The following is a 25,704-nucleotide window of genomic DNA, read 5'->3' as shown; positions in this document are numbered from 1 at the left end:
ACATCTCAGGCAATACTCTTGAGTTTGTGAGTATTGATAGCCAATCATCCAGAATAATTTAGGGGATGTGTACTGACTGCATATGTGCTTAGAAACTTACATGTAATCTCAGCCCTGTTAAAACCAAACTCCCCATGCAATGTATGGCCATGGTTCTGTTTCCTGAAATTCAGCATGCTGAATTGGAGAATATTGAGGCATTGTAGAAACAGTGACACACTGTTACTTGAGGGGATTGGTGGACCTTAAATAATGCTACCCAAAATTCACCATTGAGGGCAGATTGATACATTTTCTTCCAAGAAAAATGGGTCCCTGTAATTTCTTTTCCACTAATTAAGAAATTGTGATAATTATGCTAAAAACTTTTAATAAAAACTGCTTTGAGCAGAAATTAATTACCTCAGGCTTGTGTTAATGCATGATTTAAGATAAATTGAGAATGGAGAATAAATAATTCTTCTCAGCTGTAAGAGGCTTGGGAACCCTTTAATGTTTTAAGTTGGATATGGAGACAGAAATATGGAAATACAGTCGATAGAAATGATTTCAAGGAGGGAAAACATGGCAGCTGAATAATTTGCTGAGGAGAGATAAATAAAAATTTAGTTTTTGAACAAATTATTTGACAGTAAAGAAGAAAGTCATCATTTACACAGACAGTAATTTGTCGTTTTTCATGTCAATGTTTTGCTCTTACTTTACCAGAGACTGTTTCTCATTTCCATGGTATATTTAAAAACTCAATTTTCTTTTCCAGGGCAAAGTGTGTGGTCTGTGTGGCAACTTTGATGACAAGGCAAACAATGACTTTACAACAAGGAGTGGACTGCTGGACAGTAATCCTCTGAATTTTGGAAATTCCTGGAAACAATCTCCCATGTGCCCAGATGTCACAGAAGAGATTAAGCCCTGTGATCTGAAACCACACCGGAAGTCCTGGGCAGAGAAAGAATGCAGTATCATCCAGAGCGAAGTCTTCAAAATTTGTCATTCCAAGGTTTGTAGAAGACAATACGTGATGAGACAGCACAGTGCATTTCTGATAATGCAGAACCAAAAAGACCATCAGAAATGAATGAAGCAATGGTTAAATAGATTGATATCTTCAATTAAGTCTTGAGTACAGCTACAGGTGTCAGAACATTTCATGTGGCCTTAGTCAAAGTAGTCTGAGTCTCTATGGGACTGTGTCAGTGGTGGTGATGGCAGCCCCAGCTGTACAAACCCATAGTTTGTACAGCCACAGTTTCACTGCTACTACTCTGCAAGTTAGCTTCAGAAATGTATCCTGAACAGGTCTGTGTTTGCTGCAGTTGCTCCATCTCTTGTTGAGAGACAGTCAGTATTACAAGTACTGAAGGACCTTACAATCATCAGATCCACCTCTTGATGGTAATTCATACTAAACATGAAAGGTGTCTGTTGAAGAGGCTACTACTTCTTGTACTATTCAATCCACAAAAGGATCTTTTTAGACACCACTGACATCATATAGTTTAGACAGACAGCTGTTGGTACTGTGCAGCCAAATTGTCACAGCAAACACTGTGACAGCCCACAGCTTCCAGAGTACAGTGCACAGAGAGCACTCCTCTTTATTTCTCATCTCTTTCCTGATGTATGGTAATATTAACAACAGTTAATTACCATTGCAACAGTTTGTTCTTAACTCACAGTGGAAGAGTCACAAACAATTATTAATTTAATGAATTTGTTATATGTTTCCATGTGGCTTACTTCAGCAGCAAAAATCCAGTCTAAGTTTCTCCTCTTGCAGTCTCAAATTAAAAAAAAAAAAAAAAAGAAAAGCTTTTTTTAATGTGTCATTGGGTAAACTCTAAAAACTGATAGGCACAAAATTACATGCTTAATATTTGCTGCAAATGAAGCCTTTCTGGCATTGTTCACCATTTGGTTGGCAAAGCTTGCTGGAAGATTAGACTTCACTGGCATCAATTCAACTTGGTTTTGGGAGCACTAAAATGGAACTCTATTAGAAAATGCGAGCACTGCCAAGGACTCTTACTTAGTTTTTTCAGTCATACAACTTATGAAGGAGCTATATTATTTTAAGTCTATTATTCCCCAAAACATATTGAGCAGCTTCAAGCCTGTGTTTGTGATTTGGTAACCTTTAGACACAGTCTCATTCCTTTCTAGCTCAATTCCCATATATCAAGAGTTCTCAAACATATTAATTTGAAAACTAATTTGGAGATGAACTGGGGCATCATTTCTTCCCCTGACAGGTAGACCCACTTCCTTACTATGAGGCTTGTGTTCATGATGCCTGCTCCTGTGACACTGGTGGGGACTGCGAGTGTTTCTGCTCTGCGGTTGCAGCGTATGCCCAAGAGTGCATCAAGGCTGAGGCCTGTGTTTTCTGGAGAACTCCTGATATCTGCCGTGAGTAACAGAGAAACAAAACTGTTTCTTTCTAGCTGATGTCAGAAAGCCAGTCAAATAAATCTTTAGTACTGTCATTGCAAGGTCATGCTGGCTGCTAGGTGAAACCTTTACTCAGCATATCAGAGAACTAACAGGCTAGTAAATTTGTATATTTCAGCTGTTTTTTGTTCAGCCCGTCCTCTTCTCTTCTCTTCTCTTCTCTTCTCTTCTCTTCTCTTCTCTTCTCTTCTCTTCTCTTCTCTTCTCTTCTCTTCTCTTCTCTTCTCTTCTCTTCTCTTCTCTTCTCTTCTCTTCTCTTCTCTTCTCTTCTCTTCTCTTCTCTTCTCATTACTCAGAATCCGATTTTAGCAAAAAGTATATATCACTCCCATGTTTTAGCATGGAACCTAATCAGTGCTATGTATATTAAGCAGTGTCCATTAGTGGTGATATACCAGCACATCATAAATTAATGTAAAATAGTATTTAAAGTAATATTACCCCAAAAGCACTCAAATCAAAATTTTGAGATTCTAAGTAGTGGAAATATATAATTTTTTTTACTTAAAAAATTCATTCAGATTCAGAATTTGGACTAATTGGAGCTTTTAAATGTAAGAAGTCAGTGAAACAAAAATTATACGTTTAATTTAGCTCTGATTATAAGTTGATAAAAGCTCCTTCCTCTGTCTCTAGTCATCTAAGCTGAATTTAAGTTGTATTCATAATGGCTCATATGCTTCCTCTTGGACTTTCAGCCTGTGTGATACAGCAAGATGGAACTATTTTATATAAAATTGAAAAATATTTTGGAGTTTGCTAGTAGCTATAGAAGAAAAATATTCTCAGAAATATACCTTTAATTTTAAACTAAAATAATTTTTTAAATAGTTTTTCTTTATGATTTGAAGCATTTTTGCCCAGTGCCCTGAATATTTAAAATTTCAGTCTTTGGCACCAATGTATTAATGTATCCTAAATTTAAGCAGAGTAGCAGAAAGTCCAGGTCTTGTACCTCAAGAGAAATTTGGCCACCTTAACTTGTAGATTGAAGAGCTTGTACCTTTAAAGGCCTGCTCAGAAGTACATTCTGGCAAGCTTGTTTTTAATCAGCTTCTCTCTTTTCTCATCAGCAATATTCTGTGACTACTACAATCCTCGTAATGAGTGTGACTGGCACTACGAGCCTTGTGGCAGTAATATCACAACCTGCAGGATGATCAATAATGTCAGCACCAACTTTACAATACCACTGCTGGAAGGTAACAAATTCCTTGCCACTTTATATTGTGTTTTGTATAACTTTGTTCATATATCTTTTAATAATTGTGGACTAGTCAGACAACCTGATGAGATGTTCCTAAATCTGCTATGTTGAGTTTGTCTCCAGTTTCATTACATAAATGTTTCCTATAATGTAATTTACTATTTATTAACAAGTGATAGTTACATTACTGTCAGCCACAAAACTAGTTCTCTGTTTGGATAATATCCTGAAACAGGCATTATTATTACGTCATGGTTATTTTGAATCCCATGCAAAAGTATTTCAAAAGCAGGGAAATCTTTGATATGGCAAAGAAGCAGGTCTGAAGCAAGAAACTGATATTTGGATGTTTTTAACCTTAGCATTTTTTATGTACTAGATCATCTTGCCTTTACTAGATTAGTCGGCAACATTCACCTACCTTTACACTGGAAAATATATTTTATAGCAGACACACTGATGCTGCTATATACTGGATTCGTACTGGAGATTCTGTTTCCTTTGTAGATGAGATATGAGTAGCTGACAGTCCTTGTGGTTGATAATGGAACAGGAATTTCACTTTCACATTAAAAGGACAGCAATGATACAAGAATGTGAAAGTCTTTACAAGCATCTTCTGGTTTATCACATGATAAAGCTGGAGAAAGAAGCTGTGTTTTTAGCCATAGAGTCTTTTTGGTCTGTACTGAAAGTGCTTATCTCCAGTTTAGGGACTGGCAAGAAAAGCCTTGAGTATGACTTTGCTTTCAACTGCTAGTAAAAAAATTAAAAAAAAAAAATCAAACAAACCAAACCAAACAAAAAACCCCAAAACAAAACCAAAAACAAACCACCAAAAAGCACTACTAAAAAAATCAACTAGAATCCCTTGCCAAAGTATTCTTTAAAAACCCAACAAGCCTTTGTATTTTAGAATAAATTGTCTTATATTATTAGATAGATAAAATTTGGGAAGTGTCAGAAGGCAGATTATTATATATCCAATTCTCTTTCTTAATTATTTTTGTTGTTTAATTTCAATAGAAATATAGAGCAGATCTATTTTTGTTAGGACATCTTAAGTATAATTTGGCAGTGTAAAGTGACTTTTAAATACAAGTTAATTACATGGTGCTTCAGTTTAAAGGCTATTTAGAACTCCAGTACAGTAACAAGAGAACTTCATGTCATTAATAATTGGACTCAATAAGAATTTATTTAGAGGAAAGAGATACAATAATAATAACAACAGAATAATAATTTTAAGTGTATTTACATAAAAAATGGAATGAAAATTGACAGTCAATTAATCCCTTGCAGTGAAGTTTGGATCACTGCCTGAGGTAAGGAAAAACACAGATAAATTATCTGTTTGTAGATAATTACCTGTACACCAGGTAGAGATATTGGTGTATTCAAGACATATAAACAAAGTTTTATGTTGCAAGAAATGTAGTGAAAAACCTGTTTGTTAGTGAATCTGCTTCCATATCCGCACAAAACTATTATTGATATAGTGATCTGTACAAAAATTGGGGTGTTTCTTTGTCTTAAAATTACTACTTGCTTGTAGAAATGAGTATGAATTAATGGTTTCTCCAAGGTATTGAACTAACAAAAAGAAACTTCACTGATTTTCATAAAAAAACTTCTTACTTAATTCTCCTCACACCAGTATTATCAATGAGAATTGTTGAAGTCTTTTGGAAAGACTAATTGTCCACAGTTTGATTTGAATGGGAAGTTTTAAATTTCTTTCACTATGCATGATTCAGTGAGAATAATTTGCCTTCAGAAGGCAACATATCACTGAGTTGACTTTTTGTACTTTTTCTTCATCCTGTATTCTGTTCTACCTGTCATCAATAGGTTGCTACCCCAGATGCCCTAATGACAAGCCTATTTATAATGAAGAGACAAAGCAATGTGTGACTGAAGAACAATGTGGATGTTACCTTGAAGATGGAACCTATGTACCTCCTGGGCAAGAAGTACCCTCAAAAGAAAACTGTACAATATGGTATATAAAAATTACTTTCATTAATTCACGAAATAATTAGGATATGCCGAGTCCTTCATTTACTTTACTGGGCTCAAACAAATAGAGATGCAACTTCAGCTGAAGAGCTGGTATATTCTTGCATTTCATAGTTTTCCAAACCCATAATAATCCAGATTTCAGGTTGGTAGTGTTATCATAATAAGTGCATTAGCAAATGCATTAATTATACCTGTCAACTGTCATGAATTATATAATGAAACCTTGATGAACTTCTAAAACAATCATTCAATTCTCATTACTCTTTGGGAAGAGAGGGGCTACTCTGCCTTGCATTCTCACTTAAAACTGGGATTTCAAAATCACTGTAGTCTAGAATACTCTTGCCCTGAAAGAGATAGTTGAGTCCTAATTGTTCATGCTTAGAGTGTTAACAACGACAGCACTTATACCCCTAGTTCCACGTGGTGACCAGACAATAATCTGATCTAGCTGTAAGTTCACTCTGCAAAACATTTGTTATTGCAGTATTGCAACTCGCAATTGAACTGAAAGTGGTGACTTAGTTTGAAAGAAAAATGGTAGGCAACACAAGAAAATATACCCAGAAAAATATCCAGTAGTGTAAATGAAGTTTAAGTGACAAATATCTATGTTTCTGTGCTCTTGACTCTGCTAACAGGTGTCATAAAACATCAGCAACATTTTAATTTTTAAAATTTTTTCTTTTAGTGTCTGCGTCTCGTCAGGATACATAGAGTGTAAACCAGTCTCAGGTAAATAACATTTGGGTTTTTCTTGAAACAAAAAGAAAAGGAAATGCACAGAACTGCTCTGTCTGACTTTACAAAAGCTTAGTATTTATTTAGAATATGTCTTTCCAGTGCTAGTGAAAGTTGTGACTGAAGAAAATTTGGCAGTACTTTTGTTGAACCTTGCTGTTTGTACTTCTGGTTAAACCTTTTTCTTGAGCCCTTTCAGTCTTTCTTCCCATGTCCCTTATCCAAACTAATGGATTTCACTGTGAGTTTGCACTTCCTGAACATGTAGTTATTAATATAAAAGTGTCAGATAGTAAATTGCAATTATTATTTCTCTTAGAACATTTTCAAAACTACTTTTTAAGTCTGTACCACCAGGCATTTTATTCAGGACTTGATTAAATATGTTTTAACATTGCTTTAAATGTAAAGATAAATTAGCACAATATAGTAGATCTAAGCTCCAGGTACAGGCCTGAAAAACACGCATGACTCATGTAAATGCTCTCTCGTCCATAAGAATTTTGCCTCTGCCTTTTATGTGGTAGTAGAAAAATTGCACAGTAAAGCTCTTCCTTGCAGGATGTCCTTGTGTCATCAATGGAACAAGTTATGAAGTGGATGCTACTGTGGGAGTAGTACAGGATGGAGACACATGTATAAGATACGTTTGTGCAGAAAATGGCTCTGTAGTTCCTACTGAAGTCTATCCTTGTCCAGCATCTTCACCTACAACCATTTCAACCTTCTCCCCTTCCACTACTCTTACCACCACCACCACCACCACCACAGGTAAGTCATTAATAGAAATGTGATCTAAAATTTTTTTTTTAAGGAAAATATTTTAAATATAGAATATACAATTGTATGGGATTGCAGTTGACACAGATAAAGCAATATTTATGGATTTTTTTTATCACACCACACTAAGAAAGACTTTAAGCATTTTGAGTTTATTTATTTCTCATGAAAAAAAATTGTAAATATAAATGCATAGGGTGCCTTCATATTTTTGAAAAAAAAATTTAGCTTTTCAGTAATGGGATAGTAGAAATAATGTTAGGAGTGTCAGCAAGAAAAAAACAAAAAACTATTATATTTCTTTTGAAATGATCTCTTTTTGTTCTATTTCAGCTTCCACTACAAGCCGTCCAGTAACTACAAGTAAGTTATAAATACAAAACAAGGTTGTTAAAAATATCAAAGGAATATTTAAAGGAAGAATAAATTAAAGACAATCAATACAGAAACAAATAAATTTTAAATAAAAATGAATAATTTTTTTAGAATTTCAAAAGTGCCATTAGTATAGAGAGAAGAAGGACCTTTAATGCTTCAGTTTGGTAATTGTATTTTGATGCAAAACTTCCAGTTTAAAGACCTGGTAATACAGAACCAATTATAGAACTCTTTTCTTTGGAAGGATTACAAATTGCAATGCAGTCCTCTAGTCCTTAGTGGAAGAAAACAAAAAATGGATCTTCTCAGGATGTTCTCTGTAAACTCTGAAACCTCTGTCTTTTCTTGCAGCTCCATGCATAATCACAGAACTAATCTGTGATTGGACTGAGTGGTTTGATGTTAGTAAACCTGAAGAAGGTGGTGGTGACTATGAAACATATGATGAAATAAGAAAACACGGACACGAAATATGTACAGCTCCTGAAGAAATTGAATGCAGGGCTAAGGATAAACCTGATATGACCTTAGAACAACTTGGTCAGAAAGTAGAGTGTAATGTTAAATATGGGCTAATCTGTAAAAATGATGAGCAAGATATAACTATGTGGCCACTTTGCTATAATTATGAAATAAGAGTAAACTGTTGTGAGTGGCAACAAATTCCTTGTGAGCCTACAATTACACCTACTATACCACAAACTTCAACTTCAACTTCAACCACCACCCAGACAACAATAACCAGCAGTACTACAACCAGGACTTCAACAGAAATTATCACCTTGCCTATACACAGCCATTCCACAACATGTGAGTATACACCATCAGTCCCCACTCCAGTAACTTCAATATCTACAGCTATTTAAGAGAAAAATACTCTGTGATCTTACTTTGCCTTTGGAGAAATAAAGGGCTATTGGCTACTAAAGTCAGGTCACAATCCTAGAAAACGTTGGTCTGCAAGGAAGTTTGGAGGGTTTGGACTTTTAAGCTTCTGCTGGAGACAATATTTCCAGAAGGACCTGCTGTGTAGGAAGAGAGTAGGCCATGCTTCAAACTCCTGTTGCTAGAGGCATTATCTGGGTGGGGCTGCACCGGCTTCCTTCTTCAGGCTGACATGGTCTTGCTGATTTTGTGAGAAGCTCTTTCCTGCACCAATCTCTTCACTAGGAAAAGAGGGCCATGAACCTCTCTGTCAAAGATTCTGCTTTCTGGAGCCAGAAAAGGAGGGCTCATGCTAGGGACCTTTGCAGTGCTAAAGGGTGGGTTGAGCTCTCTAGATCTGTGCCAGCTGCCTCATGCATAGCTTCTGTTAAGTTCCTACTAAGTTCCTACTCATGCATTTGTATCTTTGTTCTCTGTCCCTGCTGTTTCTAGCTCCACCCACACCAAGCACACCAAAATCAACAGCCACTACCTTGCCGACTGAGACTCCGACCAGCACCCCGACAACAACAACCACTGGACCACCAACACCCACCTCAACTACTTCAAGCACATCCTCACCAACACCAACATACACCACCACAACAACAATTCCAGGTACTTCTCTGGACTGTTCTCTGATGTGTTCCTTTGCTATGGGAGAAATGAAGGTGCCTTGGCCCCTCTTTAATGTGTCTCCATGGGATTGTAGATTGGAGGAATTACTGTTCATCCCCTGAAGTGCATTCTAGGAACATCTGGGAAGACTTTCTTCCCTTTCTCCTTCTCCTTTGGCATGTCAGTACAAGTGTATGACAATGGGTCTAGATCTTGGAAGCAAGGATTACACTGGGAGACTTTTGGAAACAGTAAAAAATGCCACTTCTTGTCAACTATAGCCTTTTGCTGATAACATCTGCTAGAACTCTGAGAAGCCCTTCATTAGTCTGACATTCTGCCAGAAGGAAATCTCCTGACAGTCAGGCGGGAATTTACGCCTTTTTACACTTCCATGTCTGACGATGAATTCACCACACAACTCTTACTGCAAGGATTTCTGAGGTGTTCAGGTAGTGAGGCAGAGATAGAAAGCCCCAGCGACATAAAAAAGCAATACACCTCCTCATTTCTTACCTATTGGTAGGTCGCTCTGATTTGGTGAGAAGCACCTTTCAGCACCATCCTCAGTCTCCTAGCTAGGAAAGAAGTTCCATCACCTTTCTGTGCATGGATTTCAGGGATTCTTCTCTCTGGGGCCAGAAAAGAAGGGCTAGTGCTAGGGACTTTTGTTGAAATAAGAGTGGGTTGATGCCTCTAGGTCTCGGCCAGCTACCCCATGCACAGCTTCTGTTGACTTCCTATAGATTCCCACTGATGCCTTTGTGCCTTTGTCTGTTTTCTCTGTCCCTGATGTTTCTAACAGTAACACCCAGTGCGCCATCTTCTACATCAGAAGTGACACCCACTTCCACATCACCAGAGACTCTCAGCACCACCACCACCACCACCACAACCACCACCACCACCAGACCAACGACGACACCAACAACTGTTACACCAACCATCACAACTCCTATAAGTATGATTCAAAGCCAAGTAATTCCTGCCCAAAGCCCTGTGCCTCCAATTACAGTACCAACAAATAGTTCTCGGGCTCTGTTGTAATTTCTGGCCTTGCTGTGGGAGTAGTGAAGATTCATGAGCACCTCCATTTGTGGCTCTGGAAGGGATCAGGGATGGGTGTAATTTCTGGGCAACCTGTGGCCAAGTCTGGCCAGAAATTCTGGCTATTTCATAAGGAACAAGGATTTAGGGGTTCTTGGGAAGGTCTTGTCTTCCCTGATTCAACAGTTCTCCAAGGAGGTATTTCATACATGTGCCCAGTTGGAGTGAGGCTAAAGCTTGTGGCAGTGGCATTTCAGGCTCTGTTTGGGCACAGCTGTGCAGACATTCTTCTCTTTCTCTCCTGTTTTGTTTCTGTGACCAGCTCCTTACCAGCTGTTAGGGCTGTAGGATGCTTCTGCGGCTTTTGCTAGCCGAGTTTGGGGATTGGTTTCAGAGCTCAGATTGCCACTTTTGACCAACACAAGCTCTGGGCAGCTGGGTTATACCAGCATTCCTGTTGGTGTTTGTCTCCAGTGATCTGTGTGCTGCTGGGAAGTGCTGGGAAGCACTGGGAAGCAGCTGAGGCTTTGTCAGCAGCACGTGTGCTGTGCCTGCTTTCCCTGTCATTGGGTGCCTTCCCAGTGGTTGTTTTCTCTGTGAAATATTGAGGTGGTGTGCATGGCCCAGGAAGCTGAGTGGCAGGAGTATCTGTTTACTCCCTCTCTGCCTCCTGAATGGGTCTTATGTGAGAGGTTTATTGCACATGAGAGTCCATAAAAAGCCATGTGACCCAGCTGTGGGGGACACACGCATAACTCATGAGTGCCTGTGTCCTGATTTGGGCCAGGAGTAGTTTGTAGGGACAAGAAGAGGCCTGGCCACACCATTGAGCTGTTTTATGGCCAGTGTTGGCTGAGTGCAGTAGCAGCCTGAGGGGCACTGCTGAGTGCAGGGGATGCCCAGAGCACCACCTGAGTGTGAGCTGGTGCCCTGCAATCTTGTCTTTGTCCTGTCTAACTGTCTGTCTTGTTGTCACCTCTCAGACTGTTCCTGCACCTGGTCGGAATGGTTCGATGTGACTTACCCAGACGGCTCTGACAGGAACAGTGGTGACTACGAAACCTTTGAGAACATTTGGAAGCATTACCCCTCCTGGGAGTGTGCGAAAGTTGAGAATATTTCCTGCCGAGCAGAGAAATTCCCTAGCTCTTCCATTGCAGATTTAGGGCAGAAAGTGGAATGTAACGTTAACGTAGGGCTCATCTGTAACAATAAAGATCAGCAGATTGGAGGTATAATACCGATGCCAGTCTGCCTCAACTACGAGATCAGTGTCTGCTGCACCCCCAACAGACCAGAGTGTCTTCCAACTCCAAGCACCACGAGCACCACAACTTCCACAGCTTCACCCACAACAAGCAGTGTGTCCTCTCCAATATCAACCACCGCTCCAACGACAACAGCAGAGACTCACATCTCTACCACCACCACCACCACGATGCCCCCCAGCAGCACCACCACTAGTGGCAGCACCTCACAGACAACAACAACTGCTCCTGTCTCAACAACACCCGTTTCAACTACTTCAAGCACATCAACGCCCACACCAACCTACACCACCACCACATCAACTTCAGGTGCTTCTCTGATCTGTGCTTTCATGTGTTTTCTTGCTGTGGGGAACTGAAGGTCTGTGAGCACCTCCATTTGTGCCTCTCTCTGGGATCTGAGATTGGACTAATTGTTGTGTATTCGCTGAAACGGCCTTTGCCCAAAGGTGGCCATTGGGCTGGTTGTTTCAGAAGGAGCAAGAATACATGGCTCCATGTCCTCCCCTCCTGTGGAGATCTTGATCCTCTTGTTACTGTGCATACATCCTTCCCTGACCACAGATTCCCGTATCAGCTCTTACTCCATGAGTTACTGAGGTGTTCAGGTAATGAGGCAGAGATAGAAAGCCCCCAGTAGATGAAAAGCATTACGCCTCCTCCTCTCTTCCCTATAGGCAGATCTCTCAGATTTTGTGCGAATCACCTTCCAGCACTATCCCCAGTATTATCACTAGGCAAGGGGGCCTGCGACCTTGTGTCTGCATGGATGTCAGGGATTCTGCTTTCTATGGCCAGAAAGGGAGGGCTGGTTTGGGGGACCTTTGTTGGTCTAAGGGTGGGCTGACTTTTCTAGGTCTGTGGCTGCTGCCTCATGCACAGCTCCTGTTGAGTTCACATTGAGTCCCACTGATGCCTTTGTGTCTTTTTTCCTCTGTCCCTGCTGTTTCCAACAGGCACAACTCCACCCCCATCAAGCACACCAATATCGACAACCACTACCTCACCCCCGGAGACTACCACCACCACCACCAGCCCTCCAAGATCAACAACAACAACCACAGCAATGGTTACTGGATCACCAACAACCATCTCAACTCCTGGAAGTATGTTCCCAGCAGTAGTAATTCCCACCAAATTACTCTGCATCTCACTACAAAACCATCAAATAATTATCTGGTCCTGTTGTCATTTCTGACCTTCTACTGGGATTACTGAAGGTCTGCGAGTGCCTCCATTTGTGGCTCTGGATGGGATTAGGGATCAGTGTAACTTCTGGACATCCCATGAAATGTCATGTGCCCAAAGCTGGACATTTGGTCTGGCTGTTTCAGAAGGAACAATTATTTAAGGTTCTTGGGGAGAAGGTTTTGACTTCCCTGACTCAGCAGTTCTGCAAGGAGGTATTTCATCCTGGTGCTTCATCTTAAACAGATTCTCAAGTAAAGGATATTTTGTTCTTACCTCCTTTGGTCTTAATCCTTCAGCTGGCCAGAATATAGTCACTGGACCCATAGAATGCAATTGGAGTGGGACTTGGTCTTGTGACACTTGCATTTCAGGCTTTATTTGGGCACAGCTGTGTGTAGTTTCCCACCTTTCTCCTTTACCTTTTACTGGTAATGGTGTTCAGCTACTATAGCTGTAAGAAGGAAGGATTCTTCTGCCAGGCTTTTGGGAACAGTTTTAGTCTGCATACTACCATTTGCTGTGAACTGTGGTCTTTGGCTGATCAGATCCACTAGTACAGTGGGAAGCCCTTTATCAGGCTGACACTGGAAAATCATATGACAAACAGGCAGGAAGATATTCCTGTGCATCCTTCCTTCCCTTACCACACATTTGCATCTCAGGTCTTGCTCGTGTTTAGTGAGGTGTTCAGGTAATGAGGCAGAGATAGAAAGCTCCAGCAAGTTTGAAAACATTACTCCTCCTCATCTCTTACCTATTGATATGTCTCTCTGATTTGGTGAGAAGCACCTTCCAGCACCATTCCCAGTCTCCTAGCTAGGAGAGGAGGACCATCACCCTCTCTGGATGTCTGGATCCCCATCATCTTCATGGTTGTCAAGGATTCTTTTCTCTGGGGTCAGAGAGGGAGGGTTGTTGCTACGGATCTTTGCTGTGCTAAGTATAGGCTGACACTTCTAGATCTGGGGCAGCTGCCTCATGCAGAGCTTCTGTTCAGTTCCTATTGAATCCTGCTCATGCTTTTGTGCCTTTGTTTTTTCTGTCCCTGCTGTTTCCAACAGGCACACCTCCATCCACACCAAGCACAACATCCAGGACATCAGAATCGCCAACCTCTCACTTGCCATCAGAGACTCCCACCACCACTGCCAGCACCACAATGCCCCCCAGCAGCACCACCAGTATCAGCACTCCGAGCACAACTGTTACTGAATCACCAACACCCACCTCAACTACTACAAGCACATCCACGCCCACACCAACATACACCATCACCACGACTCCAGGTACTTCTACATTTTGTGCTCTCACACATTCCCCTTCTGTTGGAGTAATGAAGATCTGTAAGCACCTCTTTCTGCCTCTGTGTGGGATCAGGGATGGGTATAATTCCTAGGTACTCCAGGAAATGGCCTGTTCCAAACCTGGTGTTTTGGGCTGGCTGTTTCATAAGGAACAGGTATTCAGGGATTACAGAAAGAAGGTCTTGGCTTCCCTGACTCAACAGGGCACCAAGGAGTTATTTCATGCTGGTGCCCAGCTTAGATGCTGAACTGATGAGAAGTGTTGCTTTTCCTGGTTTTGGGCCATCCTTCTACTGGCCAGAATGGAATCACTGGAGCCATGGAGTTCATTTAGAGTAGGGCTTGGTCTAGTGGCAGTGGCCTATCAGGTTCTGTCTGGACACTGCTGTTCCAAGTTTTTTCCCTTTCGCCTTCTTTTTCCAGTCAGTGTTAAAAGTTGTCAGTTGCAATAGATGTTGGAAGGAACGATTCCCCTGCCAGACTTTTGGGACCAATTTCTCTCTGCAGACTGCCCCATGCTGTGAACTGTTGATGAGATTCACTAGTGCCTTGGTGAGATTCACTAGTGCCCAGGAAAGTTGTTCATCGGGCCTTCATTGCGCCACAGGGACATCACATGATCAGGCAGGAATATATTCACAGAATCAGTTAGGTTGGAAAAGATCACTGAGATCATCATGTCCAGCCTTTGCCTGAACACCACCATGTCAACTAGACCATGGCACTAAGTCCCACATCCACTTTTGTCTTAAAAGCCACCAGACACTGTGCCTCTGTCACCTCCTTGGGCAGTCCATTGCAGTGTCTAATCATTTGTTCTCTGGAGAAATTCCTCCTAATATCCAACTTAAACCTTCCCCAGCACAACTGCCTCATGCACAGCTTCTGTTGAGTTGACACTGAGTCCCACTCACGTCTTTGTGCCTTTGTCTGTTTTCTCTGTTTCCCTGCTGTTTCTAACAGGCACATCTCCATCCACACTGAGCACAACAGAATCCACAACCACTACCCCGCCGCCGGAGACTACCCCCTCCACCGCCAGCCCTCCAAGCACAACAACCACTGGTCCTGAATCAACAACAACCATCTCAACTTCTCCAAGTATGTTTCCAAAAGCAATAATTCTCACCAAAACCCCTCTGGCCCCAGGAACAGAACTGACAAATAATTCTCTAGTTCTGTTGTCATTTCTGACCTTGCTGTGGGAGTAGTGAAGGTCCATGAAACACCTCCATATGTGGCTTTAGATGGGATCAGAGATGGGTGTAACTTCTGGGAATCCCAGGAAAAGTCCTGTGGCCAAGTTTGGCCCTTGGACTGGCTATTTCATACTGAAAAAGGATTTAGGGGTTCTTGGGAGAAGGTCTTATCTTTCCTGACTCAACAGTGCTTCAAGGAGGTATTTCATGTTGGTGCCCAGCTTAGACAGATGCTGAACCAATGGGTAACATTACTTTTGCAGCTGTTGGACAGTGTCCTTCAGCTGGCCAGAATGTAGTCACTGGAGTCATGGAGTGTGGAGTGCAGTTGGAGTGGGACTTGGTCTTGTAGCAGTGGCATTTCAGGTTGTGTTTGGGTTTAGCTGTGTAGGCTTTCCTCCTTTTTTTCTCCTCCTATGCCCTCTGTGTGTTAGTGGTTGTCAGCTGTTAAACGTGTAAGAAGGAAGGATTCTCCTGCCAGCCTTTTTGGGAACAGTTTCACTCTGCAGACTGTCTCCTGCTGTGTACTGTAATTTTTGGCTGATGGTACCTCTGATGAGATCCACTAGTGCCCAGGAAAGCCCTGCATCAGACTGACATTGGAACACAGGGGAGTCACATGCCAATCAGGCAGGAACATACTCCTGGGCATGCTTTCCTTCCCAGTTTCCACTCTTATCTCCTATTCCATGAGTTAGTGAGGTGTTCCAGTAATGAGGCAGAGATAGAATGCTCCATCTAGATCCCAAACACTGCTCCTCCTCATCTCTTACCTATTGGTTTGTCTGTCTGATTTTGTGAGAAGCACCTTCCAGCACCATCTTTAATCTCTTCACTAGGAGAGAAGGGCCATGACACTTTCTGTGCATGGATGACAAGGATTCTGCTTTCTACAGCTAGAAAGGAAGGGCTGGTTCTGGGGACCATTGCTGTGCGAAGGGTGGGCTGACCTCTCTAGGTCTGTACCAGCTGCCTCATGTGCAGCTTCTGCTGTGTTCGTATTGAGTCTCATTGATGCCTTTGTGCCTTTGTCTGTTTTCTCTGTCTCTGCTGTTTCCAACAGCCCCACCTCCGAGCACACCAGGTACACCAACTACTCCCACTCCGACAACATCTGAAACTCCCAACATCACTTCCAGCACCACAATGCCCCCCAGCAGCACCACCAGCATCAGCACCCCTAGGACAACAACAACAACTGTTAGTGGCTCATCAACAACCTTCTCAACTACTTCAAGCACATCCACACCAATATCAGGATATACGACCACCGTACCAACTCCAGGTTCTTCTGCCTTGTCTGATCTTGTGTCCTCTTGCTTAGAGAGTAATGAAGATCTGTTAGCACTTCCATTTGTGCTTCAATATAGAATTGGGGATGGGTGTAACTGCTGTGCATCCCATGAAATGCCCTTTGCCCAAAGCTGGAACTTGGGCTGACTGTTTCAGAAGTGATGAAAATTCAGGGGTTCTTCTGAGAAGCTCTTGGCTTCCATTACTCAACAGGCATCTAATAAGGTGTTTCATGCTGATACTGCTGCTGGGCTTAGAGAGATGCTAAATTGATGGGAAATCCTGTGTACTTGTTGGACCTTGTCCTTCATCTGTCAAGAATTTAGTCACTGGACTTAAGTGTGAAATTGCAATGAGGATTAGTCTTGTGGCACTGTAATTTCAGGTGCTTTCTGGGAAAAATTTTGCAGACTTTATTCACTGTCTTCTCCTCCTCTACAATGTCAGTTCTAGTGGGTGCCAGTGTTTAGAGATACAGGAGGCAGGGATTTCTGTGACAGGCTATTGGGAACAGTTTCACTCTCCAGACTGTCACTTCCTCTGACGTACGGTCTTTGGCTGATGAGATTCACAAATCCTCTGGGAATCCCTTCAGAGGGCCGATATCAAATCAGTGGAGCAATTGTACAATGAGGCAGGAACATATTTCTGTGTGTGCTTCATTCTTGAACCACACATTCCCCTCTCAGCTCCTGCCCCAGCATTTGGTGAGGTGTTCAGAAAATGAGGCAGAGATAGAAGGCATCAGCCAGATCAAAAGAATTACTCCTCCTCCTCTCTTACTTGGTATTTCTGATTTTGTGCAAAGCAACTTCCAGAACCATCCCCAGTGTCCTAGCAAGGAAAGGAGGAGCATGACCATCTCAGTGCATGGATTTCAAGGATTCTTCTCTCTGGGGCCAGAAAAGGGATAGTGCTAGGGACTTTTGTTGAAATAAGAGTGGGTTGATGCCTCTAGGTCTCGGCCAGCTACCCCATGCACAGCTTCTGTTGACTTCCTATAGATTCCCACTGATGCCTTTGTGCCTTTGTCTGTTTTCTCTGTCCCTGATGTTTCTAACAGTAACACCCAGCGTGCCATCTTCTACATCAGAAGTGACACCCACTTCCACGTCACCAGAGACTCTCAGCACCACCACCACCACCACCACAACCACCACCACCACCAGACCAACGACGACACCAACAACTGTTACACCAACCATCACAACTCCTATAAGTATGATTCAAAGCCAAGTAATTCCTGCCCAAAGCCCTGTGCCTCCAATTACAGTACCAACAAATAGTTCTCGGGCTCTGTTGTAATTTCTGGCCTTGCTGTGGGAGTAGTGAAGATTCATGAGCACCTCCATTTGTGGCTCTGGAAGGGATCAGGGACGGGTGTAATTTCTGGGCAACCTGTGGCCAAGTCTGGCCAGAAATTCTGGCTATTTCATAAGGAACAAGGATTTAGGGGTTCTTGGGGAAGGTCTTGTCTTCCCTGATTCAACAGTTCTCCAAGGAGGTATTTCATACTTGTGCCCAGTTGGAGTGGGGCTAAAGTTTGTGGCAGTGGCATTTCAGGCTCTGTTTGGGCACAGCTGTGCAGACATTCTTCTCTTTCTCTCCTGTTTTGTTTCTGTGACCAGCTCCTTACCAGCTGTTAGGGCTGTAGGATGCTTCTGCGGCTTTTGCTAGCTGAGTTTGGGGATTGGTTTCAGAGCTCAGATTGCACTTTTGACCAACACAAGCTCTGGGCAGCTGGGTTATACCAGCATTCCTGTTGGTGTTTGTCTCCAGTGATCTGTGTGCTGCTGGGAAGTGCTGGGAAGCACGGGAAGCAGCTGAGGCTTTGTCAGCAGCACGTGTGCTGTGCCTGCTTTCCCTGTCATTGGGTGCCTTCCCAGTGGTTGTTTTCTCTGTGAAATATTGAGGTGGTGTGCATGGCCCAGGAAGCTGAGAGAGTGGCAGGAGTATCTGTTTACTCCCTCTCTGCCTCCTGAATGGGTCTTATGTGAGAGGTTTATTGCACATGAGAGTCCATAAAAAGCCATGTGACCCAGCTGTGGGGGACACACGCATAACTCATGAGTGCCTGTGTCCTGATTTGGGCCAGGAGTAGTTTGTAGGGACAAGAAGAGGCCTGGCCACACCATTGAGCTGTTTTATGGCCAGTGTTGGCTGAGTGCAGTAGCAGCCTGAGGGGCACTGCTGAGTGCAGGGGATGCCCAGAGCACCACCTGAGTGTGAGCTGGTGCCCTGCAATCTTGTCTTTGTCCTGTCTAACTGTCTGTCTTGTTGTCACCTCTCAGACTGTTCCTGCACCTGGTCGGAATGGTTCGATGTGACTTACCCAGACGGCTCTGACAGGAACAGTGGTGACTACGAAACCTTTGAGAACATTTGGAAGCATTACCCCTCCTGGGAGTGTGCGAAAGTTGAGAATATTTCCTGCCGAGCAGAGAAATTCCCTAGCTCTTCCATTGCAGATTTAGGGCAGAAAGTGGAATGTAACGTTAACGTAGGGCTCATCTGTAACAATAAAGATCAGCAGATTGGAGGTATAATACCGATGCCAGTCTGCCTCAACTACGAGATCAGTGTCTGCTGCACCCCCAACAGACCAGAGTGTCTTCCAACTCCAAGCACCATGAGCACCACAACTTCCACAGCTTCACCCACAACAAGCAGTGTGTCCTCTCCAATATCAACCACCGCTCCAACGACAACAGCAGAGACTCACATCTCTACCACCACCACCACCACGATGCCCCCCAGCAGCACCACCACTAGTGGCAGCACCTCACAGACAACAACAACTGCTCCTGTCTCAACAACACCCGTTTCAACTACTTCAAGCACATCAACGCCCACACCAACCTACACCACCACCACATCAACTTCAGGTGCTTCTCTGATCTGTGCTTTCATGTGTTTTCTTGCTGTGGGGAACTGAAGGTCTGTGAGCACCTCCATTTGTGCCTCTCTCTGGGATCTGAGATTGGACTAATTGTTGTGTATTCCCTGAAACAGCCTTTGCCCAAAGGTGGCCATTGGGCTGGTTGTTTCAGAAGGAGCAAGAATACATGGCTCCATATCCTCCCCTCCTGTGGAGATCTTGATCCTCTTGTTACTGTGCATACATCCTTCCCTGACCACAGATTCCCGTATCAGCTCTTACTCCATGAGTTACTGAGGTGTTCAGGTAATGAGGCAGAGATAGAAAGCCCCCAGTAGATGAAAAGCATTACGCCTCCTCCTCTCTTCCCTATAGGCAGATCTCTCAGATTTTGTGCGAATCACCTTCCAGCACTATCCCCAGTATTATCACTAGGCAAGGGGGCCTGCAACCTTGTGTGTGCATGGATGTCAGGGATTCTGCTTTCTATGGCCAGAAAGGGAGGGCTGGTTTGGGGGACCTTTGTTGGTCTAAGGGTGGACTGACTTTTCTAGGTCTGTGGCTGCTGCCTCATGCACAGCTCCTGTTGAGTTCACATTGAGTCCCACTGATGCCTTTGTGTCTTTGTCTGTTTTCTCTGTCCCTGCTGTTTCCAACAGGCACAACTCCATCCACACCGAGCACATCATCCACTACACCAGAATTGCCCACCACCTCATCGGAGACTCCCAGTACCACAACCACCACCACCACCACCAGCAGCTCTCCGGGTACAACCACAACTCCTACTGGTTCACCAACACCCACCTCAACTACTTCAAGCACCTCCTCTCCCACACCAACCTACACCATCACCCTATCAACTCCAGGTACTTTTTAGTTTTGTCGTCTCATATGTTCTTTGCCTTTGGGAGTACTAAGGGTCTGGGAACACCTACTTTTTTGCCTCTGTATGGCATCAAGAATGTATTAGCTTCTGGACAGCCCCTGAAACAGCCTTTGCCCATAGCTGGCCCTTCAGCTCTGTTTCAGAAGGAACAAAGACTTTGTAGTTTTTGCTGCTATTGACTTTGTCTTTCAGCCAGCCAGAGTGGCATCTCTTGACACATGGAGTGTAATAGAGTGGAGCTTGATTTTGTAACACTTGCATTTCAAGCTCGTCTTAGGCATAGATGTGTAGTCTTTCTTCCTTCTCTCCTGGTCCTTTGCCATGTGAGTGCTAATGCTTCTAAGCTATTATACATGCAGGAAGGAAGCTTTCCTCTGCCATGCTATTGGAAGGAGTTTCACTCTGCAGACTGTGAACTGTGGTCTTTACCTGAGAAAATTCACTAGTACTCTGGGAACTCCTCACATCAGAAAATCACATGCCAATCAGGAAGGAACATACTGCTGTGTCTGCTTCCTTCCCGGATCACAGCTTCCCATCTCAGCTCTTACCTGAGGATTTAGTGTGGTGTTCTAGATAATGACATGGAGATAGAAAGCCTCAGCAAGATCAAAAGCATAGCTCCTTCTCATCTCTTACCTATTGGCAGGTCTTTCTGATTTTGTGCAAAGAACCTTCCATCACTGTCTTCAGTCTGTTTACTAGGAGAGGAGGGTCATGACCCTATGTGTGCACAAATTTCAAGGAGTTTGCTTTCTGGGGGTCATAAAAGAAGGGATCATGCTAGGGATCTCTGCGGACCTAAGGGTGGTCTGACCTCTCTAGGTCTGTGCCAGCTGCCTCATGCACAGCTTCTGTTGAGTTGACACTGAGTCCCACTCACGTCTTTGTGCCTTTGTCTGTTTTCTCTGTTTCCCTGCTGTTTCTAACAGGCACATCTCCATCCACACTGAGCACAACAGAATCCACAACTACTACCCTGCCGCCGGAGACTACCCCCTCCACCGCCAGCCCTCCAAGCACAACAACCACTGGTCCTGAATCAACAACAACCATCTCAACTTCTCCAAGTGTGTTTCCAAAAGCAATAATTCTCACCAAAACCCCTCTGGCCCCAGGAACAGAACTGACAAATAATTCTCTAGTTCTGTTGTCATTTCTGACCTTGCTGTGGGAGTAGTGAAGGTCCATGAAACACCTCCATATGTGGCTTTAGATGGGATCAGAGATGGGTGTAACTTCTGGGAATCCCAGGAAAAGTCCTGTGGCCAAGTTTGGCCCTTGGACTGGCTATTTCATAGGGAAAAAGGATTTAGGGGTTCTTGGGGGAAGGTCTTGACTTTCCTGACTCAACAGTGCTTCAAGGAGGTATTTCATGTTGGTGCCCAGCTTAGACAGATGCTGAACCAATGGGTAACATTACTTTTGCAGCTGTTGGACAGTGTCCTTCAGCTGGCCAGAATGTAGTCACTCGAGCCATGGAGTGCAGTTGGAGTGGGACTTGGTCTTGTAGCAGTGGCATTTCAGGCTGTGTTTGGGTTTAGCTGTGTAGGCTTTCCTCCTTTTTTTCTCCTCCTATGCCCTCTGTGTGTTAGTGGTTGTCAGCTGTTAAACGTGTAAGAAGGAAGGATTCTCCTGCCAGCCTTTTTGGGAACAGTTTCACTCTGCAGACTGCCTCCTGCTGTGTACTGTAATTTTTGGCTGATGGTACCTCTGATGAGATCGACTAGTGCCCAGGGAAGCCCTGCATCAGACTGATATTGGAACACAGAAAGAATCACATGCTAATGATGTGCATGCTTCCATCCCTGATTACAGATTTTCATCTCAGCTCTTACCCCAGAATGTAGCAAGGTGTTCAGATAATGAGGCAGGGATAGAATGCCCCCGCCAGATCCCAAACACTGCTCCTCCTCATCTCTTACCTATTGGTAGGTCTCTGATGCTGTGAGAAGCACCTTCCAGCACCATCTTTAATCTCTTCACTAGGAGAGAAGGGCCATGACACTTTCTGTGCATGGATGTCAAGGATTCTGCTTTCTACAGCCAGAAAGGAAGGGCTGGTTCTGGGGACCATTGCTGTGCGAAGGGTGGGCTGAACTCTCTAGGTCTGTGCCAGCTGCCTCCTGCACAGCTTCTGTTCTATTCACATTGAGCCCCACTGATGCCTTTGTGCCTTTGTCTGTTTTCTCTGTCCCTGCTTTTTCTAACAGGCACGTCTCCATCCACACCAAACACACCAATACTGACAAGCACTACCTCGCCGCCAGAGACTACCACCACCACCAGCACCCCGATGAGCACAACCACTGTTACTGGACCACCGACTTCCACCTCAACTACTTCAAGCACATCCTCACCAACACCAACATACACCACCACCACACCAACTCCAGGTACTTCTCTGGCCTGTACTGTTTCTTGCTCCCATTCTGTGGTTGCCCTGAAGGTACAAGAGCACCTCAAACTGTGCGTCTCAGATGGATCTGGGATGGGTGTAGCTGCAGAACATCCCTGGAAGAGCCGTTGCTTAAAACTTGCCTTTCATCTGGCTATTAAAAAGGAACAAGGTTTTGTGGTTCTGTGCAAAAAATCTGGTCTTCCCTCACTCAAAAAGGCTCAGAGAAGGTGTTTCATGCTGATGCTCGGCTTACACAGATCTTGAAATGATAAGAAAACTTGCCTTTTTTTCCCTGCTGGACTGCATCCCTCAGCTGGCCAGAACACATTCACTGGACATACGTGCAATTGTGGCATGGTACTCTCAGTACTGGCATTTGAGGGATTGATTTGACATAACTGTGTAGGTCTCCTTCCCACTCTCCCATTCCTTTGCCCTATCAGTGCTAATGCTTGTCAGCTGTTACAGATGTAGGAAGGATGGATATGCTTTTGGGAACAATTTCATTCTGCAGACTGTGACTTTCTGTGAACTGTGGTCTTGGATGATCAGATCCACTAGTACTCTGAGAAGCCACATATCAGGGTGATATTGGGAAACTACATGCCAATCAGGCAGGAACACACTGCTGTGTCTGCTTCCTTCCCGGATCACAGCTTCCCATCTCAGCTCTTACCTGAGGATTTAGTGTGGTGTTCTAGATAATGACATGGAGATAGAAAGCCTCAGCAAGATCAAAAGCATTGCTCCTCATCTCTTACCTATTGGTAGGTCTCTCTGTTTTGATGGGAAGAACCTTCCAGCAACATCTTTTTGCTCAGCAGGAAGGGACATGACTCCGTGTGTGCATGGATTTCCAATATTGTGCTTTTTGGGGCCAGAAAGGAAGGTCTGGTGCTAGGCTGGTCTGACCCTTCTAGATCTGTGTCAGCTGCCTCATGTGTAGCTTCTGTTGAGTTTACATTGAGTCCCACTGATGCCTTTGTGCCTTTTTCTGTTTTCTCTGTCCCTGCTGTTTCCAACAGGCACATCTCCATCCACCCTGGGCACACCAAATTCGACAACCACTACCTCACTGCCGGAGACTACCACCTCCACCACCAGCCCTCCAAGCACAACCACCACTGTTCCAACTACCACCAGTGTTCCAATTAACATCAGAACCCCGACGACTCCACCCATTGAACCAATAAGTAATTCTCTGGGTTTTATGTTCTTTGCTGATTTTAGAAAACCGGGTTTATTGGCAGCTTAACATGTGTTTTAATTTCTATACTCTGCATTGCTGTAGTCAATTATATTTCAAAAACCTCCCAGATAACCTTTCAGCAGCAATGTTGTATCTCCTGCTGTCCCAGTTCATCTGCTTCTTTTGAAGGGCATGAAGTACATGAAGGAGTTTGCCTGCTCTCACCCAAATGTAAATTAGTTTTCATTGAAGGACTGTTCTTGTGGCCTGCCTGGGCAGAACCAGTGTATCTTAATTCCTCTAACATTATTACTGCACTCTTATTGTGTACACAGTACTTCTCTCTCCACCATGTGTCACTTATATCATGCTATAAAAGTACAAATAGATGACTCAGAGGCTGGCCTGTGAGAATCATGAACACTTTTTAACATCTTAATAAAAAAACTATTTCAAAGGAGTCTCCAGTAGCAACAATAATGAAAACTGGCTATGTGAAAAAGCAGAAAAGTGTATTTTGGGTTTGTAGCATCCCAAAATAGCTTGTGTGTGCATAGTCTTAAAGGCCTGGGCATTAGAAATGGATGGAACACATTAGAATGCTCCAGCAATGGCTCAGTTTCTGTAGAATCAAATGATTCTGAGCATAATCAATGGTGGTATGAATGTGCCACATGAAGCAGCACAGGGAATAATGGTCTTTCCATAGGATATAGTATGACAGCAATACAGTGTTAACTAGAGCTTATTGATCTACTCAGTGGATTCCCCTGGAATCTTAAACTGCTGGGCTCTTCCATGCAATATAAAGTTTAAATACTGCAGATGTTCCCTCTGACACTGATTGTTGATAAAGTGTTAATATCAATGTCTCCTATGCAAGAGGTAGGATATTTTGTTAATAATCCCTCAGTGATGCAAAACCATTAATAAAACAATTTCTGCTTAATTTCTGTCTAAAGACCCTATGCATAGGCTTGTTGAAGCACATATGCTTAGTGGAAAATGAGATGACATTAGGAAGAAAATGCAATTTCCCTACTTAAAATACTCTGTTTTCTTCCTGTCTTAAAGAGACATCTGAACCAGAGACGACACCAAGCACTCCAGTTACTCCTTCAACTGCCCCACTGCTGACAACAAGAATGACTGAAATAAGTACAGTGTCTACTGCAAGCACCACTAGCCAACAGTCAACATCACCAGTGTCAACAAGCCCAGTGACAACTACCACCTCTGAAGTCACTGAAGCATTATCAACCACCATGACCACCACTTCCAGCCCTACACCCTCAAGATCCAGCAGCACCACGCCAGTAACAGAAACACCTATCCATGAGACCACTACCACAAGGACCACAAGCCCTCCAATAGGATTCCCTACAACTTCCACCCCTGGCACCACCTCAACCTCCGGACCAAGCAGCCCTACAGTAACACAACCAGTGTCAACAACCCCATTCACTGGAACAGAGTCAACCACCAAGACAACCACTTCAGGTCCCACACCCTCAGTGTCCACTCCATCTACCACCACAGTAGGAACAGAAAGAAGTACCCCAACGACAACCTCTGCAACTGTTACTACTCCAACAACGTCACCTACATCAACCAGCCCCGTGTCAACCACCACCTCTGGTACAACTCCAACACAAAGCTTTACCACCACTTCAGGAACCACTTTTAGTAGTTTTATCACAATCAACGCAACAACCACCATGTCCACCACCTTCAAAACCGTTCCTGTCTCAACTACTACATCTGGGCCTACTGCAACATCAACTGCAGTCACCACTACAGGCAGCTCTACACACAGTACAACTCTTCCAGTTAATGCCTCTAGTTCAACTACAGCTCTAACACCAACCACTGCTAAAAAAACTTGTACTATTTTCCCTAATGTAACTCATGAGGTGAGTGGATT

General features: G+C 43.5%; 1 protein-coding gene across 3 annotated transcripts in view; it reads left to right on the top strand.

The window, feature by feature from the left end:
- MUC2 (mucin 2, oligomeric mucus/gel-forming) overlaps positions 1-25,704 on the top strand; it is a 134,860-nt gene that overhangs the window by 96,632 nt on the left and 12,524 nt on the right. For 2 of the 3 annotated variants that reach the window (XM_072929783.1, XM_072929782.1), the window contains exons 23-44: positions 761-1,000; positions 2,253-2,409; positions 3,525-3,653; positions 5,510-5,660; positions 6,372-6,415; positions 6,983-7,192; positions 7,535-7,564; positions 7,931-8,389; positions 8,957-9,121; positions 9,927-10,082; positions 11,152-11,745; positions 12,393-12,542; positions 13,689-13,913; positions 14,895-15,032; positions 16,194-16,415; positions 17,487-17,642; positions 18,715-19,308; positions 19,961-20,170; positions 21,123-21,260; positions 22,404-22,586; positions 23,617-23,784; positions 24,855-25,693. In XM_072929783.1, the coding sequence (XP_072785884.1) occupies positions 761-1,000; positions 2,253-2,409; positions 3,525-3,653; positions 5,510-5,660; positions 6,372-6,415; positions 6,983-7,192; positions 7,535-7,564; positions 7,931-8,389; positions 8,957-9,121; positions 9,927-10,082; positions 11,152-11,745; positions 12,393-12,542; positions 13,689-13,913; positions 14,895-15,032; positions 16,194-16,415; positions 17,487-17,642; positions 18,715-19,308; positions 19,961-20,170; positions 21,123-21,260; positions 22,404-22,586; positions 23,617-23,784; positions 24,855-25,693 (5,358 nt within the window). The remainder of the gene's footprint in view (positions 1-760; positions 1,001-2,252; positions 2,410-3,524; positions 3,654-5,509; positions 5,661-6,371; positions 6,416-6,982; positions 7,193-7,534; positions 7,565-7,930; positions 8,390-8,956; positions 9,122-9,926; positions 10,083-11,151; positions 11,746-12,392; positions 12,543-13,688; positions 13,914-14,894; positions 15,033-16,193; positions 16,416-17,486; positions 17,643-18,714; positions 19,309-19,960; positions 20,171-21,122; positions 21,261-22,403; positions 22,587-23,616; positions 23,785-24,854; positions 25,694-25,704) is intronic. The other variant, XM_072929784.1, reaches the window with a different exon arrangement.

The sequence above is a fragment of the Taeniopygia guttata genome, chromosome 5 (genome assembly GCF_048771995.1).
Source record: "Taeniopygia guttata chromosome 5, bTaeGut7.mat, whole genome shotgun sequence".
Lineage (NCBI taxonomy): Eukaryota > Metazoa > Chordata > Aves > Passeriformes > Estrildidae > Taeniopygia > Taeniopygia guttata.
Note: the sequence above shows the minus strand (reverse complement) of the source record. Positions and strands in the feature narration are given on the sequence as shown.